This window comes from Platichthys flesus, chromosome 20 (assembly GCF_949316205.1).
Source record: "Platichthys flesus chromosome 20, fPlaFle2.1, whole genome shotgun sequence".
Taxonomy (NCBI): Eukaryota; Metazoa; Chordata; class Actinopteri; order Pleuronectiformes; family Pleuronectidae; genus Platichthys; species Platichthys flesus.
In genome coordinates this window covers 11928123-11946999 of record NC_084964.1, presented here as the reverse complement: position 1 = coordinate 11946999, position 18877 = coordinate 11928123, and the positions used below count along the sequence as shown (strand labels likewise).

Sequence of the window (18877 nt, the reverse complement as noted above, 5' to 3'; positions counted from 1 at the left end):
CTACTAATAATAATAATAATATAATAATAATAATAATAATTATACTAATGTTTCATTAAACATGTCAGTGCTTTTCAAAACAATGTTACAAAATGCTTTACATAGTTGAACCAGAATTAAGATATTTCAAGCCTTTATCTGGAGTGAGTCATTTAGATCAATCACTACCTATTGTTAAGTATTTAGTATACTGTATACAACTTGTTGTATTTTTATATTCCTTTTTAACGCTTTTAAAATCGGCAGCTCTCAAGTGCAGTGAAGTGAAAAACACATGAATCCCCTCTGAATTAATTAAAAAGTATAAAGTCTAAGAAAATGGAAATACTCAAGGAAAGCACAAGTACACACACAAACTTGTCCACCAGATGTAAAAGGTTAAAAAACATACCTGTATCAACAAACCGCACCAGATAAAAGATACCAGGATTTTTGCAGTTGTTGTCTTTATCCAGTGAGAAACGAACAAGTCCACTAAGCAAACAACACCAACAACTCTATCACAACGTTAGTGGCACTAATTAACATCGCCCCACGCTATTACCAGTCAAGCAACAGTGTCATTACAGTATAATGATGAGGATCGACTGGTTCTGGCCGGCTTAGCTTCTTCTAAGCAAAGCAATCTGATTGTACAAGGAAACCACCTGTTGGCTGGAGCAGACACACACAAAATGCTTCGCTGTGCATGACTGAAAACCTGCGGTGAAGCTGAGGTCACGCCTTAACTCTCCTATTTGGCAGTGGATTCCAGTCAGTAAAGTGAAAGACAACAGGCAGAGCTGGCGTTCGCTCTGTGTTTTGAGAGCAGCTGCATGAGATGTGCACACACATGATTAAGGTCGGGGGTGAATTTGACTGAAGGGACCAGGTAGTTTTCAGGTTCACCACTAGAGGTCATTTCAAGGAGCTCAAACTACAAACCGCAGAACTCAAACACACCGAGACAACCTTTAATACGTTGTTTTGTCTGACTCATTTATTTGTTGTTATGGAAAAACGAATGCATAAGTTAAGTAAACGCACCGATAGCCCGTTAAGTGTAAAAGTCCTGCATTGAAAATGTAACTCATAAACAGGAAAATGTTCCGATTACACAAGTTAACTATTTAATACAGGGTAAAAACTCAATGCACTTTTACAATGGATTAATCTCCTGTTAGTTCTCTCAATCAACTGATTTATTGGTTATGTAAATAACTAGAAAATTCCCAAAGTTGCAACTTTTCAATTTTCAATGGAAATATGCAGTTCAACCTCTACTGCTAATGTCTGTGAACTCAGCGCGGTGTCAATAAAGTTCCTTCAAAGAGTCAGCGGTCTAGCAATGGCGGCTCCCATGTCCTGGAGGAGGCTGGTGCACTCCGTGTACTCACCGGCCATCGCCGGGGTTTTCACCCGGATATCGGACCGGCTCTTCCGTGCACGGGACAGCCGAGGCGGGTAAGAGACGCGGCTGGTCCCCGGGGACACAGACACGAGAGTCGCACCCGTGTTTTTTGTATCTCTTATGTCTCCTCACCCCGCAGAGCTACAGAGGCTAATGCATCCTTTATCGGACACGCTGGTGTTTTGACCCAGAATCAACGCGACATCGGCGGTTATCCGCAGATTCGTGGCGTGTCTGCATGAAACTAATAAGTTATAACGACAATTTGAACGCTCGACATTGACAGTTTAATACAGTAGCACCTCCTGAGTCAGCTGAGCAAACAGCAACTCACCTTCAGGGTAAATAACTCCGAGGTTGTACATGATGTTCCAGTTATGTAACAGTGGATGACATGTTAGCCAAAGGAAACCTGACACACGGACGACTCCGGTGGTATAATACTGTAACGCTGCCTCATAGTTTGAGTTGACACGTTATTCTGAAGAGGAGGATGCTGGGAAAGGTGACTAACCCCGGGGTCCATGGAACAGGAGCTGGTTTGACATAATTCACAGTGCACACCCAGTTTGGCAGGGGAAAGTGTTAACTAACAACAAGAATGTTCCCTTTTTACTGTTTTTCCCCCCCCACTCACTTTACTTTATTTGTAATAAACATACAAATGTCCACATAGTCCACAACAGGACAGAATAAATAACACTCTTATGCGACCAGCCGCAAAAATACATAAATTAATCAGTTAGATTCCCCATTTTACCTCCAGTTAAGGCAAGAGACGAAGTATTCAAAGAAAAGGTTCAGAAGTTCAGAAGTACAGAAATATCTTGATCACTCATCTCCAAAAATAAAAATATTTCAACAAAATAAATGACTCTTTTGTCATCAACTTATCTTTCTTTCTCGTGGTTCTGTAAATTGCACAATTGTTATTTATGCAGATTAAAAAAAATGCATTTTCGTATCCTATAAGACTGTAGGCATGACCTAAAACTTCTACCGATTTGAAAAATTATTCACGATCACATAGTAGGATAAAGATACCATGATGTGGTTATCATGAAATTACGTTATCAAATTAAAAAATACTTCCTGTTTGGAGTAAATATAATACTTTCCATTGATCACATCTCCTGTTGATCACTCATACTGTGATGTAGTAAATTGTATGGCCAAAAGTACATGGACAATCCTGTCTTTAATGGACTTTTGCTCTTTTGCAGCATATTAGTGCTAACTAACATTCAACACTATATATGTCACACTATATTTTTAGCATTACAGTAAGAATTATAATACTTGTCTACACGTTATAAACTATAAAAGTGGAAGAAAATAAAAAGCTTTTCAAGTTTGTCAAATCAGTCTAGATCCACTGAGAAGAATGAAGATCTAAATCCTTTAAGGATAAAGTGTTATTCCCAGTCAGGGATTTCTGAATTGTGTGGAATTATGAAGAAGACAGACGCAGAAGCATTTTCTGCAATCACATGCTTCAAATCAGGAGGGACATGTCGCAGACACATACCATAGCAAACAGCTCCTCTATTCATTGAAATTACCAGCTGAAGCCTCAGTTTATCAACTCAACCTCTAACCTCATTACATCTAAGGCAGTTAACTCCCCTTCAGTCCCAGTCATCAAAACGCTCGTCTTGTAATGATGTGCAACACTGCTGAAATTAAAGGTTTTATTCAAGTGGCATCAACGGAGACCGTAATGCAGTGTGTTGCTGACATTTCTGATACTTCAGGATTAACAGATCTACTTTGTTTCTGTCTGAGAGAAGCATTTCGGTTATTTCTGTGTAGCCTGAGGTGATTTTACGTTGCTCATCTCATCCCTGTAATTAGAAGAGAAGTGCAGTTTCACGTTTTATGGGATTTGGTCATGTGATTAGCTCAGTGGGCGCAGCCGGGAAGCGTGCTTTCAGTCTGTAGTCTGAGTTGAACATATCAAAATGTTTTTTTGATTATTTTAATTTCACCACTTCAAAATGACAAAGACATTCACGGGTGTGGCGGGAGCTCATCTTCATTATGTCAACAATGTTCATAGAATAACTTCCTGTTTGGCAGTTTATCTTCAAAGTAATAGCACGTTTGTTTTGTGGACCTTAGCCGTTTTTGACTGCTCTGCCCCATAGACCGTTAATAAAAGGCCCCGCACACAAACAATAAAACAAATAATTGTAGAACTGTCGGTTAACGACAACTGTAAACAAATAAAATAAAGTTAATAACGAATTCTCCAGGTCGGGTGTCTGTGTACTGACATCCCTGAACTTTGAATGAACAGCTACAGCACAAAGGTCAATTGAACAATTTTCAGAAACAGGAATCAACAACATTACCACAGGCCAGGCAAACAGCCCATTCCAAACTGGAAGGTTAAGAACCCACACTGCTCTAGCTGTGTCAAAGGCTGCTCCTTATCTGCTGTCACACCCCTATATCTTTAACCACTTCCAGAGAATTGTCAGGCGTGGAGTTCGGTTAAGGACCAGTGCATTAAATAAGCTTGGTATATTACAGAACTTATCTCACCTCCTATGAGCGTATATATTCGTTTGTCATTTACAGATAGATCTTAGCCTAAGCTCTATGAACGCGAGGATGTTCTCTTTGATGCTGCCATTGTTCCATGGCTCAATAACTAAAGTATGTGTTTATGATTTGACTCACAAGTGACAGGGAAATCCCCTCTCGTGTGTTTGCTGCAGAACGTCGAGCTCAGCACGGTGGCTTTGGAGCGAAGCCCTGCTCTGTGTTTTTTTCTGTTTTCATGCGACTTTTGTTTCCTCCAGCTCGTTGTAAGTGGCCTTTTGTGGTTCAAATCCGAACCCAAACAGAAACCCGGTTGTGTGTTTGTGTGTTTGTGAAGTTTGGTCATTATGAGTAGAAAGGGGCGGGCGAGCGGAGTGACTCCTGACAATCAGCCTGGGATCTCTGAGGTTGACACTGCTCCGCCCCTTGTCTTTATTTAATGTGGCTGCATTGTCGGTCCCAATTATGTGATTTTATGTCGGAGACAAAAAGGAGAGCGATGACTGTGGTGTCGGGGTGAAATGTAGGACACTGACAAAAGACAAACCAGACACACAGTGCGGTCTTCAATCTGTGCCTCTTACGGTTACACGCAATGAGGTCAACGTAGAATTGACTGCGTAGGCAGGGCGTAGTCTCGTACCTTCCACTGCGCACAAAGAAACTACTCTGATGTCTTGTACGTGATTTATTTTTACCCGACAAACGCATAAAACAAGAGCTCCTTCCACCCTCAGACATTTCATATCATCGCACACGTCATCGGCTCTGACGTCTTCTCTCTTTTACTCAACCTGTACTATCTTCCAACAAGTCCCGCTCAGTTCACAGGGGGATGAAAAAAGCCCACCTCCCTCCAGCTAGTGTTTGTTGATGTTATTGCAGAACAACACATAACAACACATATGAATGCTCGCAATTGCAGGCTACATGTGTAGGCTCTGTGTTGATCCTAGATGTATAAAGCTGCCTTTAATTTCTCTGTACTTACAATCGCTTTATTAAACTTGCATTGACCTGTCATTACTGTAAGAAGAGCAAGCTAAGAATAATGCTGTAATGACTGAGGTGTTTCTTAGGCAGCAGCTGTAGGAGCGATTTCCCTTATTGTTTATTTCATGATTGGTTTATCCATTGTTTCTTCTTCTTGAGTTAATTGTGTGAATTCTCAAAATGTGTCCAAGTTGTCGGAAGTGTTTTGCTGTAGGTGTCTTTATTATATTTTATTTAGCCCATTGATTCATATTCATCCTGGTAGGTTAAACAACCAAATACACCTATTCAGCATAAGACAATATAAATCATACTGTTGGACCAATGTGTCTCTGAAACAGTTTCAAGTGAAACCAGACATTATAACCTCTGTGAAGGGAGAATTTATCCTATTCCAACAAGTTGGCTTTAGCTCGATGGACCAGTTGAGCTACCTATATCGTGCTGGTGTGTTCCTGTTGCTGGTGACACCCAAGGAAGCTGGGACCTGCAGGACAAATAATACCTGTGAGAACCATTGTGTGGTGTTGTGATACTGCGGACACGCTTTGTCTCACCCAGTCTTCCCCGACGAGGAGGAAGACAGGAGACACGTCCATAGTGGTTGGTTGTCTTCCACGCTGTCACCTGGGTTTCCATGAAGACTTTCAAAGACAAGAAATAAAGTCAGAAATAGAAAAACAAGCTTTTTTTTTTAAATGTTTGATCAAACCCATTTACTAGAAGGAAAACTGACTGAAGAAGCAGTATTTTAAAGGGTGAGGACAGAAGTGAGGATGAACAATACAAATTCCACCAAATTTCACAGTGATCCATCCAATCGCTGCTTCTACTAATGTCAGCTTCACAATGGCACTAACTCAAATGTCAGGGGAGCAGAGTCGGTGGGATTGTTGTTCTTGTAATTCTCTTCTGTCCAAAGTGGAGGACAGACAAACATTACCATCCTTGAGCCCTAATGTTGATTCCCAGCAACCCTCTTTTTTTTTTATCTGCCCCAACTGCACGCACTCATTAATATCAGTCCCCTAAACATGAACTATTCCCAAAGATATCAAGGGAAATGTTGAAAAATATCCAATCTTGCAATGTTGAAGGAGTGAAAATCCTAGCTGGATCTGTCCCCTGATCAGAATATGCCCAATTCCTTAACGGGTTCTCTCTGGACGCATCCTTCCACTGAGTTTTAAATTAACCTCTTATCGTCCTTACAAACAAACGGACAAACAAACAACTCTATCTCTTTATGTCCATGTTTCCTCCAGCTCCTCCGTGCTGCTGCTCGCTCCCCTGCTGGCCGAAGCCGACCCGGCCCCGTATCGCCTCGCAAGGCCCACAGGGTCAGCCGGAGCTCAGGGCAGCGCAGACGGCCTCTGCGCCCACTTCAAATGGATGGCAGAGCACGTCCCCGCCTTCCGGGTGCCGGGAACCCGCATCCACATCCTCAGGTCACCCGACCAGTTCTACCAGACCATGAAGGTCAGTGTCACTGTCATAACAACAGGGTTCGCTTCTGGGGTTAAATTAATGATTTTAAAAATCAAAATAAATAAAGACGGAGCCAGAGTTCGTCACATCAAAGGTTGAAATGAGTCAGACTTGATTGTGATCCGTTTTATATCAGCAATTACTATGACAGATAAAAAATCAAATGCTTCAGGAAGTCATAATCTCCCAGCAGACTAAATTAGATTTCTCTCACCTGAGTTGAGTTCCTGTCACTGCAGCTGTTTATGGTCATTGTGCCGCTCTGAGGTGACTTGACATTCTTTGTCACCGCTAAATATTATTAAATCTATTAAAGAAACCGGCCACCTCTTTTCACATCTATCCTCGGCATTCTTCGCCATATTCAAAATAGAAAAAAATCACATTTCTTCTCCTGATTTAGTTTGACCTAATTCTCAACGTTTTTTGCCTTTTGTACTGAAATGAAAATTTTCCTCCCCCATTTATTTTCTTATGAGATACGTTCATTTCCATTATTGGGCAACGAAGAGTCAAGAGTTTATTACAACAACAACAACCATGGCGGTGGAGGTTTGTGATAATAGACACCTGTAGTTTCTTACCAAACCTCAAAGTGTCTCCTCAAGCCCTCGTTGAAATGCCGTGCTCCTGTCTGATGGTCGTCTCACCCGCCATGATTTCCTGCGGTACTGCTTTGTTTTGGCCATATCCATAAGCCTACAGAATATACTACACACAGTTTAACACCAATTTATGTTAGTTACAAGGGTGTGTGAATGGGTGTGCTTCACAAAGACACCACATTTGTGTCATCAAACTTTCCCCGTAATAATGAAGACAATGCCAAGTGTTGCATTGTGTTGCTTTAGTTATGGAATACTTGATGTGCAAACACACACACACACTTCCCTTTTCGTTACTAAATGTCACCAGGCTGGTTGATGGTAGTAAATCTGGATGACACTTGCCAGTGCAGTAGGCCAAAACATGTATTGTGCCTGAAGCAAAATGAAAAGGAAGTAATGCGGTTACTCCATTTACAAGTTGAGGTGGTAACTCAGTACTAAAGGTCACATTACTCCAAATTATATAAAAAGTTAAATAACATTTTCAGTCCCAGAAAATGAGCCCATCATGTGTCCGCCTTTCCGTGGTATCAGACCTTTGTGGCCAGATTCCTGACGCCCGCATTTCCTCGTACCGTCCTTTCATTCTCTGTCATGATTCTCTGTTGTGTTTCCTTCGTCCCTCTGGCCACAGGCACGAATCAAGACCGCAAAGAGGCGAGTGGTGATGGCCTCCTTGTATCTGGGAACAGGTCAGCTGGAGCAGGAGCTGGTGAGTAAAAAAACCCACGTTTTGTGTTCCTGCAGAAATTGACCTGCTTCAGTTATTTCGGGGCAGGTGGGAACAAAGCTGCTGAAGCGCAGGCACGTGCCAAATAGCTGGTCAGAGCTGCCAGACAATGTGAGTCAGAGTCGTGTTCCAAGAAAACCGCAGTGTGGTTTGTTCAGAATGAAATGTACTCCGGGCCAGTTACAAGGAAAGACCTCAAAATGCAAGGGTTTATGGGAATAAGGAGACCAGTGTTGGCATACGATAGCCTGCTGTTCTTCATGCTTGGAAAGCCTAGCATAACAACGTTAACCCAGAGCCAACCGCTGTCTGGACCGATGCTCATATTCAGCTGTTTTTCACGTCTTGTCTTTTTTTCCCTGGGCGGCCGAGCGGCAGCAGCAGCAGCGGCAGTGGGGGTGAATTACAGAAAAAGGCAGAGACAAGTCAAACATGCTTAATTACACCTAAAAGCGTTTGGATCTGCTGTGGCAGCTGCCAACCCCTGAGATGACGGATCACTAGAAATGTGAGTTAGAAAGGTGCAGCCAGTCCGGATGACTCGGTATTTTCCGGCCCGGGGGTTTCGCTCGTAATCGGACACAATAGCCCCGGCTCGGTTCAGTAGAAGAACGTGAGCGTGGTGTGCGGTTTGGAGCGAAGAATGCATATTGCAGGTAATATTTCACCGTGAAGCCCGAGTCCCGGGCGCAGCACCAAGGAGAACTTCCTGATACTGACAGTCACACCTGTCCAGTGTATTTGCTTTAGTGCAGGTGTGGGCGATGAGAATAACGTGAAAATGAAATCTAGTGTTTTTCAGGAGCACGCTAGGGACGCTATGTACGTGCACGAGCGTGTGACGCACACTCCGGACAATAGTTTCACGGGATTCCGTCGGTCCAAAAGGTGGCGGTGATGTGCCTAAATATGAGACTAATGTGGTTACAAAAGGAAGGAAAGATGAGAACTTCAAACTCGTAGACAAGACGTGAACATTGACGATGTGTCTCCTCTTCCTCCTTCTGTACAAAAATTGAAGCCAAAATGTCTGGGACACAGGCGCCGCCATCTTGTGCTCCTGACCTCATTCGGATCCAGAGTCTGCACAGTCTTGATCGTGGTATCGTGATACACACGCTCGACCAACCCTGGTTGTTATAGCATCAAATTACTAATTAAAATCAAGTTTATCAGGAACTAGAAAACTTGAACTAACATCAGTGTGATAGGAGTAAATTAAAATAACCGGAAAAGTCTTCAATGTGGAATGTGACACTTAAATTCAGTCCATGTCCCATCTGCTAACTTGGATGAGGCAGGGTTTATAGTCCTTACTGGAGCCAGCCACTAGGGGGCCATTAGGACAATTTGGCTTCACTTTTTGGAGGCTGTCATGTTCAGTCTCTGGCAGAAGCAACTGATGTGTGGCCCTGGCAGATTTCTTTTGGGTCTGGCTCTGGGTGGGGGGGTCAAGGTCAAAGGGGTTTCTTATGTAGCTGGTGCAGCTTTTAATTTGTATTAATCATATTCAACTCCACCCAAAAACAAACAAACACTGTTGTCCTCCTTGTTGAAACTACTCTTTGTTTTAAAAACGATGATATTTGGGTGTCTGGTGTAAGTCGGACACATTTCACCATCCTTCATGTTGGATGTAAAGAGGGTATTAAGATATGTTTATTTATACCAAACACATGCACAGACATGCACAACACACCCATGCAATGGCAGGCAAATTCAACCTCTGCTTTTAACCCATCTGTGTGCAGGACACACAGAGCAGTGAGCGACCATGCACGGCGCTCGGGGAGCAGATGTCGGGGGAGTAAGGTGCCTTGCTCAGGGGCACTAGACAGGGTAGGGAGACTCTTGGATTTTTGGACAGATCAATCCAGGTTCGTCTTTTTGTTGTTTCTCCGTGGAGTTGAACCAGAGACGAACCAGAGACCTTCTCTGCCCATAGTCCAAGTTTCTGCCACTAGACCACCGCCTCACTTGTTATGCTCTGAATTGGGTTGAGCTTGAGTTTCACAAACATTTGCGTCATGCCTCGATGTGGTTTTTCCTGTGAGCTCCACACTCATTGTCCCATTTGCCTCAGAGGAAACTTGAAAGCCTCTGTGCGCTGGTGGTGCACAGATCCCCAAAGATCATGTTTGCGTTTTGTTGTGCGACTTGTGAAATGTTGTCAAATGCACATTAAGATTAAGATTTAGATTAAGACATGTGGTATATGCGATACATTACTTAGATGATTTATTCGGCTTAAAACCTTTCTTCTTACGATTTTCTCAACTCGTCAGTTCATTGTTTTGGTTATAAACCTGGTTTGTGTTAACTGAGGGGAACTCAAAGTGTGTGTATATGAAAGTATAAAGACCTTTGTGGCTGCAGAGGAAGCTGCAGGATTCAGATAAGTGATGTGATGGAGCTCTTAAATGTCTTTGGTTTACCAGCAAAGTAGGATTTTGACCTTTCTTTAAACTGTGCATCACGGGAGTAAATCCATGCAGCACGTTTGGAATCATGTTTTGATGCCTGTTCCTGTTCTCAATCAGGTGGACTGTATGGAGGAAGCTCTCCAGCGCTCACAGGACCAAAGTCACTCCCCTGACCTGAAGGTGTCCATACTGCTGGACTACACCCGCGGCTCACGAGGTCCGTCCCCGTCGAGGGTCGTTCTCAGCACGCAGCGTTCAGCGCGCTCCCCGTCCTGATGGTGTCTCTTCTCTCACGTGCAGGGCCGATCAACTCCAGGACCATGCTGCTGCCGCTGCTGCAGCGCTTCACCTCCCAGATGCGCGTCTCCCTGTACCACACGCCCGACCTGAGGGGGCTGCTGCGGATGCTCGTGCCCCAGCGCTTCAACGAGACCATCGGCGTCCAGCACATCAAAGTCTACCTGTTCGACGACAGCGTCATCATCAGCGGGTGGGTCGGCTTCCCGGACGAGGAGAGTTCAACAGTGCTGAGTTAATCTTGCGCCGCTCCATTGAGCGTTTACACAATCAAAGCACAGGTGTTACCCGCCGTCGTTTCTGGGAAGTGTCCTCCGCTCACATTTCAACATACCGAGAAAATCTAGAACAGTGGGTGTGCTCCCGAGCCCGTTTTCTGTTGAGTCGCGGTTTCCACTCCATTTCACCTCAGGACACAAAATGGCACACGCTGTTCCCAATGACCAGTTCACCTAATCAATGTAACACATGTATCAGACAATAGACACCATATCAAATATCACCCTTAAAGCTTGACTTGAATTCCACTTGAGGGTGTAACTTGTCCAGCAGTCCCAGAGAAAGGTTCTCTTGGTGTCTCGACAGATTATTGGGTTCACAACCTGTTTCTGTTGTCCAAACATGCCATGGATTAATTTTCGCCTGTCAGGAGATTATGTTCTCTGTGGCAGGAACAATTGAGCCTTCAGACACTTCAGTCCAAATGAATGGACTTGGGAGACACTCACTAGCCTGGAGGCAAATCCTAGTGCAGCCCTCTTGTACGAGCTGGAAGTTTGAAAAAAGAAAGTTTATCATTGTTGTGTGTTTATGTTTCGTTGATCTGAGAAACCACCTGCAAGGGCAGAGCGGGGCGATGTGATGTTAGCTTAAACAGCGGGACACTTTCAGACATTGTCTCCAGGAAGACATTTCCGGTTGTAGTTCCACGATCTGTAACCTGGCTCCTCTACTGAGGTGATAACACAACATCTTCACATTGGGCAGCTGTTTGTCGACAGAGATCCAAGGGGAAACTTGCAAATGGGTCCATGTTTGCAGGAGTGAAGGGAAAAATATCCTCACCTGGAACCTTATTCTGTCCTTTTGCATCCAGGCGACATTTATAGATTTTTTTTCTCTCCCAGCTGATGTTCAGAGTTGCACCGGACCTCAGATAAACCTGGTTTTAGAAAGTAACTTCTCAAACGAAACTGTCCCCTTATCCCTTTTACGCTCCCTGGTTTCCTAACCTCCGTCCCCCTCCCTCGTCTCCCAGGGCCAACCTGAGCGACTCGTACTTCACCAACAGGCAGGACCGCTACGTGCTGCTGGAGAACTGCAGGGAGGTCGCCGACTTCTTCTCCGACATGGTGGAGGCTGTGGGGGACGTGTCCCTGCAGCTGCAGCCCGACGACTCGGTCAACATGCTGGAGGGCATGGTGCATCCGTACAAAGGTAGGTAACCGAACGCGTGTGTGTGTGTCTCTGTGTGTGTGTCTGTTTGTGTGTGTGTGTCCACAGACGAATGTTTACCCCCCAAACATGTTTTGACACCTCATGTTCGGGTGGCAGGGTTCTGATTTTTGGCCAGAGGAGACGAAGGATTTTGCTAATGGAGCTTGAAAGCTTAGACAGGCGAATAAATGATGGTTGGACTGTGTGTGTGTGTGTGTGTGTGTGTGTGTGTGTGTGTGTGTGTGTGTGTGTGTGTGTGTGTGTGTGTGTGTGTGTGTGTGTGTGTGTGTGTGTGTGTGTGTGTGTGTGTGTGTGTGTGTGTGTGTGTGTGTGTGTGTGTGTGTGTGTGTGTGTGTGTGTGTGTGTGTGTGTGTGTGTGTGTGTGTGTGTGTGTGTGTGTGTGTGTGTGTGTGTGTGTGTGTGTGTGTGTGTGTGCGTGTGTGTGTGTGTGTGTGTTTGTGTGTGCGGTGAGATAGCTGTAGAGAGCTCTTGCGGTTGGCCAGCCATGCAGCCGGATGTGAAATTGTCCGGGTTTTCTCTGTAGACGCACACAAACACACACTCGCGCTCGTACAGTGTGTCCGTAACTCGAGCGCAGACTGCCAGGATGTGAGTTTGAGGGATGGATGACATCATGTCTGCAGGACTGCACCGCCGTGGTAACGAACACCAGGAATAGAGTTGTGATGTCAGTGTGTTGCTGGAAGACGATACGTAGTGGGAACTGCAACACACACACACACACACACACACACACACACACACAAACACACAAATGGCACAAGCACACTAGTAAAATTAATGAGATGTAATTTGTAAGGACAGAAATATAACAAGTAAGTGGCAAAGCTGAAACCCTCTAATGGTTTCTACCTCCGCTCGTAAGAACGTGCACATACAAACCACTAACCCATAGCCCAGAGTGCGCTGTGACCCAGTGAACAGTTTGACCGTCCCCCACTACTCCCCCTTATCTCCGTCCGTGTGTAAACTGGTTTTGCACCTTTGTATCCCGGCGGCCACCAGGCAACCGACAGGACTTCTCAGCGGCGGCGAGGGGACGCATCATGGACGTCATGAACACGGCCCACGCGAGGCAGCGGCTCCTCAACCGGGGGGGGGACTCTGAGGACGAGGGGACGAGCGACGGGGACAGGGACACCTGGGTGTTCCCTCTGGTGCAGATGAGACCTCTCGGCATCCAGGTGGACGAGCAGGTCACACAGGTGAGGCCCCCCCCCCCCCCCCCCCGCACCCCCGGCCTCTTCTGGTTGGCCGAGTCATGAACACACCCCTTTTTCCCTGCTCAGCGCTGATAAAGCTTTACTGGAGTTGACCTTTCGACCTTGTTTTTCTTAACGAGTCATAAATACCACATTGTGCACATGTGACTAACAAACGACAATGAGATGATCATTCTATTCAAGGTTAATTGGTCACGTGTCCTGGGAATAAAAACAATAACATCTGGTGCAGGACATGATCACGTGTACTGGAACTCAGTATGTTTAACATTTTACATTCCAGAAATGGACATTTGGAGATTTGAAGTTTTTTCTTCTTTCACTCACAGGTTTTTGAAGCCGACCACTGAGTTGAAAGGGAACATGAATAATTCTGTGATAAAGCTCATACAGAGAAACATAAAATTCATGATATGACTCTCAACTTCATTTTGTAAGTTTTTTAAAATCAGAATTACTTTTGTTCCCGTGATTAACTTTGATAATTTGCAATAGTTTGAATAGCAAATGGCAACAAGGACAGTGACCTCCAGTCCAGAAATCCATGATTCTAAATACATCACACAGTAACAGAAAAATTCAAACATGAGGAAGGAAGTGAAATGTCCTGATGTGTTAAACAGAAAGGTCAGTTACTCCTTAATGACCTTGTGAGCTCAGCGGTAATTAAACATTAACAGCCATGTTTGTGCAGAGGTCGTTTTCATATCGGCTCTATTTTTTCACAATGTCAGGAACTAGAAACACGCCTGTAACTTCCACTTCCTGTCTCCACCCCGAACCTCCAGCGCCTGCTGACAGACGCGGGGCCCGACTCCACCGTGTTCCTGACGTCCGGCTACTTCAACCTGACGCGGGCGTACATGCGCCTGGTGCTCGGAGCCGGGACCAACTACCGCATCCTCACCGCCTCCCCCGAGGTCAACGGCTTCTTCGGGGCGAAGGGCGTCGCAGGAGCGATCCCGGCCGCGTACGTCCACATCGCCCGGCAGTTCTACAGCCGGGTGTGCCAGCTGGGCCAACAGGAGAGGGTTCACCTGCACGAGTACCACAGGGCGCAGTGGACGTTCCACGCCAAAGGTGACACCACGGGGGGCAGATATTACACCTGCTGAGATCTACGCTCACACCATGGTCCTCTGTTGATCGTTTTTTTAATTAACGGTTTAATGGTAACTGGTTTTGTATTTATATTGAGCTTTTCTAGTCTTGATGACCACTCAAAGCGCTTTACAGTACAGTTTTACATTCCACCCATTCACACACACATTCATACAGTGCATCTATTCGCAGCACTTTGTTATTCTATGGGGGGGCCATTCAGGGTTCAGCATCTTGCCCAAGGACACTCCGGCATGCAGACGGGTCAGACGGGGGATCGAACTGCCGACCTTCAGGTTGGAGGACGACCACACAGCCGCATTAATGACTTCCATTGTAGTGTCACAAGCCCAAAGGGACGTCCTCTCATCGCTGATAGCGTCCGATCAGCAGTTTAAAACCAAAAGATGATTCAATTTATAATAATTACAACAAATAATGGATTTCATTTAAAAAGGCTCTTATTTTCCGAATGCAAGTCAAATGAGCGTTATCCTCTTTTACAGATTATTTTTACATCAAAGATTTTATATTATTATTTTTTATATAACTTTGGATTATCCATCCCTTTGATGCCTCATCAGAAAGATGAGGGTGTACGTTTGACTCAGTGAAAACAACAAGAGCCACGTTTCTCTCACCGCTGGTCTCCCTGCTCTGCTGTTCTTCTTGTGGTCACGGTGGAATGTAGCGTGAGAGACGGCGGCTCGCACACTCATCCTGTCGTAGCCTCAGGGCGAGGATGTACACTCTCTCATACTTTGGGGTTTTGGATCCGCGCAGGGGGATTTCTGCATGTGCTTTCTTTTTAGTTGTGGTTAGGGCCCCCGACAGAAATCCCTGCTCGAAAGCGGCTCGCTGAAGAATTAAACCTCACTGCGCCTTTTCCCCCTCCTGCAGGTCTGTGGTATTACCTCCAGGGGCAGAACCGGCCTTGCCTCACTCTAATTGGCTCGCCCAATTTCGGGTACCGCTCGGTTCACCGTGACCTGGAGGCCCAAATCGCCATCGTCACGGAGAACGAGGAGCTGCAGAGCCAGCTGCAGGAGGTGGGTTTGGTCTCTAACCGCAGCGGGAAACGATGCCGACGAATGAGGTGAGTAATTCTTTCCCGAGCTCACACCTGTGTTCTCACCTCTCAGGAGCAGGAGACCTTGTACCAGCGCTCCAGCGAGGTGTCCAGCTCCACGTTCGAGCGGCCGGACCGCCACGTCAAGCTGTGGGTGAAGCTCGTCACGCCCCTCATCAAGAACTTCTTCTGAGACGCCCTCAGGTACAAACACACACAGACACGGACATGTTTAATTCATAACTGTGACTTTATAATATGTCAGAATATCGTGAAAACGTTTCCATGGAAGTTGAAAAAGGCTTTTTATCAAAAACCTGTCAACTTAATTTCCCAGATGAAAACATATAAAATGTTTAAACTATATAAATATGGAGTTAATGAATAAGTGTTTAACAGGATTTCACAGTTTTCCACAACCAGTGAAAAGAACTAAATACAAACATAAATCAAAGATGAAATAAAATCAGAGTTCTTATTTGAAAGGATCCAAATTTGTACTCTGTTTCTTTTGTTTTTATTCCGATTTTTTTGCCTTGTTGACAAAATAGAGCCTTAAAAACACACACACACACGGACACACAGACACACACAGACACACACAGACGCAGTAAAACAGGCTGTGGCTTCTTAGAAATGTCTGCAGTCATTGTGGCGAGTCCCAAATCACAGGTCCCGTCCTCGTCTTCCCAGCAGCCCAGGAATCACAGAAGCGAGAGCTGGGACATTGCGCCGGCTGATTCACTCCTGTCAAGAAGTGAGTCAGCGCGTTGTCATGGCGCTGATCTGTCAGTCTGGTTAACCCCGAGTCCTGTCGGGACTTGGCGAGCTGGTGTCAGAGGCTTCAACGGCCCTGAACCAGAGTCAAGAGGCAAAGTTTTTGTTTAAGGTGGAGATTGTAAAAAAGCAAAAAGCGCGGCTCAATCTGAGAGGAAGATAAACAGATTATGAAAAAAGTCAACTTGTTGCCAGAAGGGAAACCGTCTAGATCTCAGCTGCAGATTGAGGCAAAGCCACTCGGCAGTCAGTTTTTTTTTTCTCCTCCAGTTTCTGAGAAGAGGAAGTGTCGCGGGCTGGATAATGACGGTAAGTGGGTGGTGGCTTATCACTACCTGGACAGAGTTGAGAGAAAAAAAAAAAAAGCCGAGTTATCTGTTGCCAGAAGGAAGCAGCCGTAAATAGATCAACTGTCAAGGGCCTGAGCATAATTCACAAATATGCACAGAACAAAGGAGGATGTTCTCGGTGATGATCCCCTGCTCAAAGTCACGTCGACCTTTTTAAAAGTGCTAAGTTAATAGCAAAGATACGACTTGGGATAACCTGGAGTTACAAACCTTTACTGATCCACTGACTGATAGAAAACAGCTTGTGAGTTGAAAGTATAGCTTTCCTTTTTTCTTTGATTTGTGGAGGTTGTTTAGTTTTGATTCAGCAGCCTTCCCCCCTGTTGGAACTTGGCGGTAAGCACAGTTCGGAGGAGAAACCCTGGTTTGACCCAGGAGCCATTTAAGGACAAAGCTGGCAATTTGATAAATTTTATCGCATTTTCAACAAATCCCGTGAAAAGACGACAACCGCCGATAACCCGATGGATCCTGATAATTAACATCTGTGTAGACAGAGCCCGACTGATCTGTTTCCTCTGCTCCTCAAAGCTTTCACTGATTAAACTGGGAAGGATGGACTGTTTTTAATGGGGTTTATTTAAATTAGAAAAACACATTATTGCAAACCATTCCACACAAAATACAACTCTATAATAATTGTTTTCTACTTTTTCTACATTGATGGATAAAACAACCACTGGGAGTTTTTTGTTCGTCCAGCAGCTCTTTCACCCTCGCTCATTGTTTGTGTCGGTTCGGGAACTGTGATGCCTGATCTGTGTGTTTTATCGCTCATCTCTTTGTTTTCCTGACAAGAGGAAAAAAACAACTCGACAACAGCTTTGCCGGTTAAAGGGATAAAAGGTCGTCTATTGTTAGAAGCCGGTGACAACAGGCTGGAGCGCCTCCAGGCTGAAGGGTTCACGCACAGCTCACGTCCCAGCATCGACAGCAGTCCTGGTCCAACAGGCTCGTGCGTTTGCGATGGAGCTCACTGCCCTCTAGTGGCCAAACTCCCGTTTCAGACATTGAACCAGGGCCAATGTGTGCCTCTCAGTTAGTGGTTTACGTTTGAGTTCAATATTAATGAACAACAGGCTGTGAACTGATTTTCTTCATTAAACTGAACAACACAAAAGATGTGACTTTGGGTTCTGGGAAACTGTGATTAGATTAGATATCAATTTCACTTTATTGTCTGAATCTCTTTTGAAATTTGTCTTCATCCCGTGGTTTGTCCATTGCCTCACATAAAAACAAACAAGACACAACAGAACAAACAAGAAATACAAACATTAGACACAAACAGATGATGTGGAACATGGACCTGTTTGTATATAAAACATTATATAATAACATTAATCCAACTTTTACTTTTAATCTTTTTATATAAGGAAGATTTTAAATTCCTGCTAATAAACAAATTTGAATTTTTTTTCAATGAAACTAATCTGTTTACTGAATAGTTGATACGCCTGTTTATAAACAATACTATTAATAGATTTGTCTTTGCTTGTGTTTTCAGGGGAGAGACTGTTTTGGATTATCTCTGTTTGAGGCTGGTCCGCTCCAGAACGAGCCGGGAGTCGCACTCTTCGGCTTCACATCGACCACAACCCTCGTCAGTGACTCACACGTGCACTCCCACTCACAGGAGCGGAGAGAAGTGGAGAATCCAGTTTTTTTCCGTTTAAGTTCCAGTTCCTTCATATCGATAACTCCGTTAAATATTGACTCATCTTTCTGTGGACGTCTGGTTGCGAATGACTGACAACAAACATTTCAAAATGAAAAACTCCTTCTCCCCCTGCACGCACATCCCGACAGGTTTACGTTGCATGTGTAAGAAAGCAATAGAGGCCCGGATCAGTGAGTGTCCCCCCCCCCCGATGTAATTGAGGTGAGCAGACGGGTGTGGTGACGACTTACGATTCCTCAAGGAGCCTTAATGACAGTTTTTAAGAGATCGGAGTGTGTTTACAGCTCTGCCCACAGCAGTAATCAGACTTTAACTGTACATTTACTGTGTGTTATTATCTTTGTAAATTAAAGGATGAAGAGTTTTTCAATCACTCTGAAAGTTTGTGTTTTTAATTTGGTGAAAAGGAGGATTTTTTTTTTTTTTTACCTTCAATGTTTTATCTTGGGGTAAAAGAGAAGAAAAAAGGGTTTGAGATTATTTTTATTGGGGGGGAAATACACCCAAGCAAAAAATCTGCATCAATAGTTTGGCTAAACTGTTTTTAATATTGTCAGTGTTTACTTTCTGGCTGTGTTCAATACAGATTTGGTCCAAGTGGCACAGAATGCAAAGTTTTTCTTCACTTAACTTTGTTTAATCTAACACAGTCTGAATTAAATCCACCGGAATTATATGAAAGTACCATAACATTAAAAAGAATGATCAAAAGACTCGGTGTCGAATGTCAAATGAGAAAGAA

At 44.5% G+C, this 18877-nt stretch overlaps 1 protein-coding gene across 1 annotated transcript; it reads left to right on the top strand.

Moving 5' to 3' along the window:
* Positions 1-1305: 1305 nt before the first annotated feature.
* On the top strand, positions 1306-18508 carry LOC133975982 (CDP-diacylglycerol--glycerol-3-phosphate 3-phosphatidyltransferase, mitochondrial). The gene is made up of 11 exons (XM_062414040.1): positions 1306-1443; positions 6196-6409; positions 7661-7738; positions 10297-10396; positions 10480-10669; positions 11735-11913; positions 12940-13139; positions 13946-14237; positions 15159-15307; positions 15401-15531; positions 17962-18508. The coding sequence occupies exons 1-10, from the start codon at positions 1328-1330 to the stop codon at positions 15518-15520; spliced, it is 1638 nt and encodes a 545-aa protein (XP_062270024.1). The 5' UTR covers positions 1306-1327; the 3' UTR covers positions 15521-15531; positions 17962-18508.
* Positions 18509-18877: the final 369 nt, after the last annotated feature.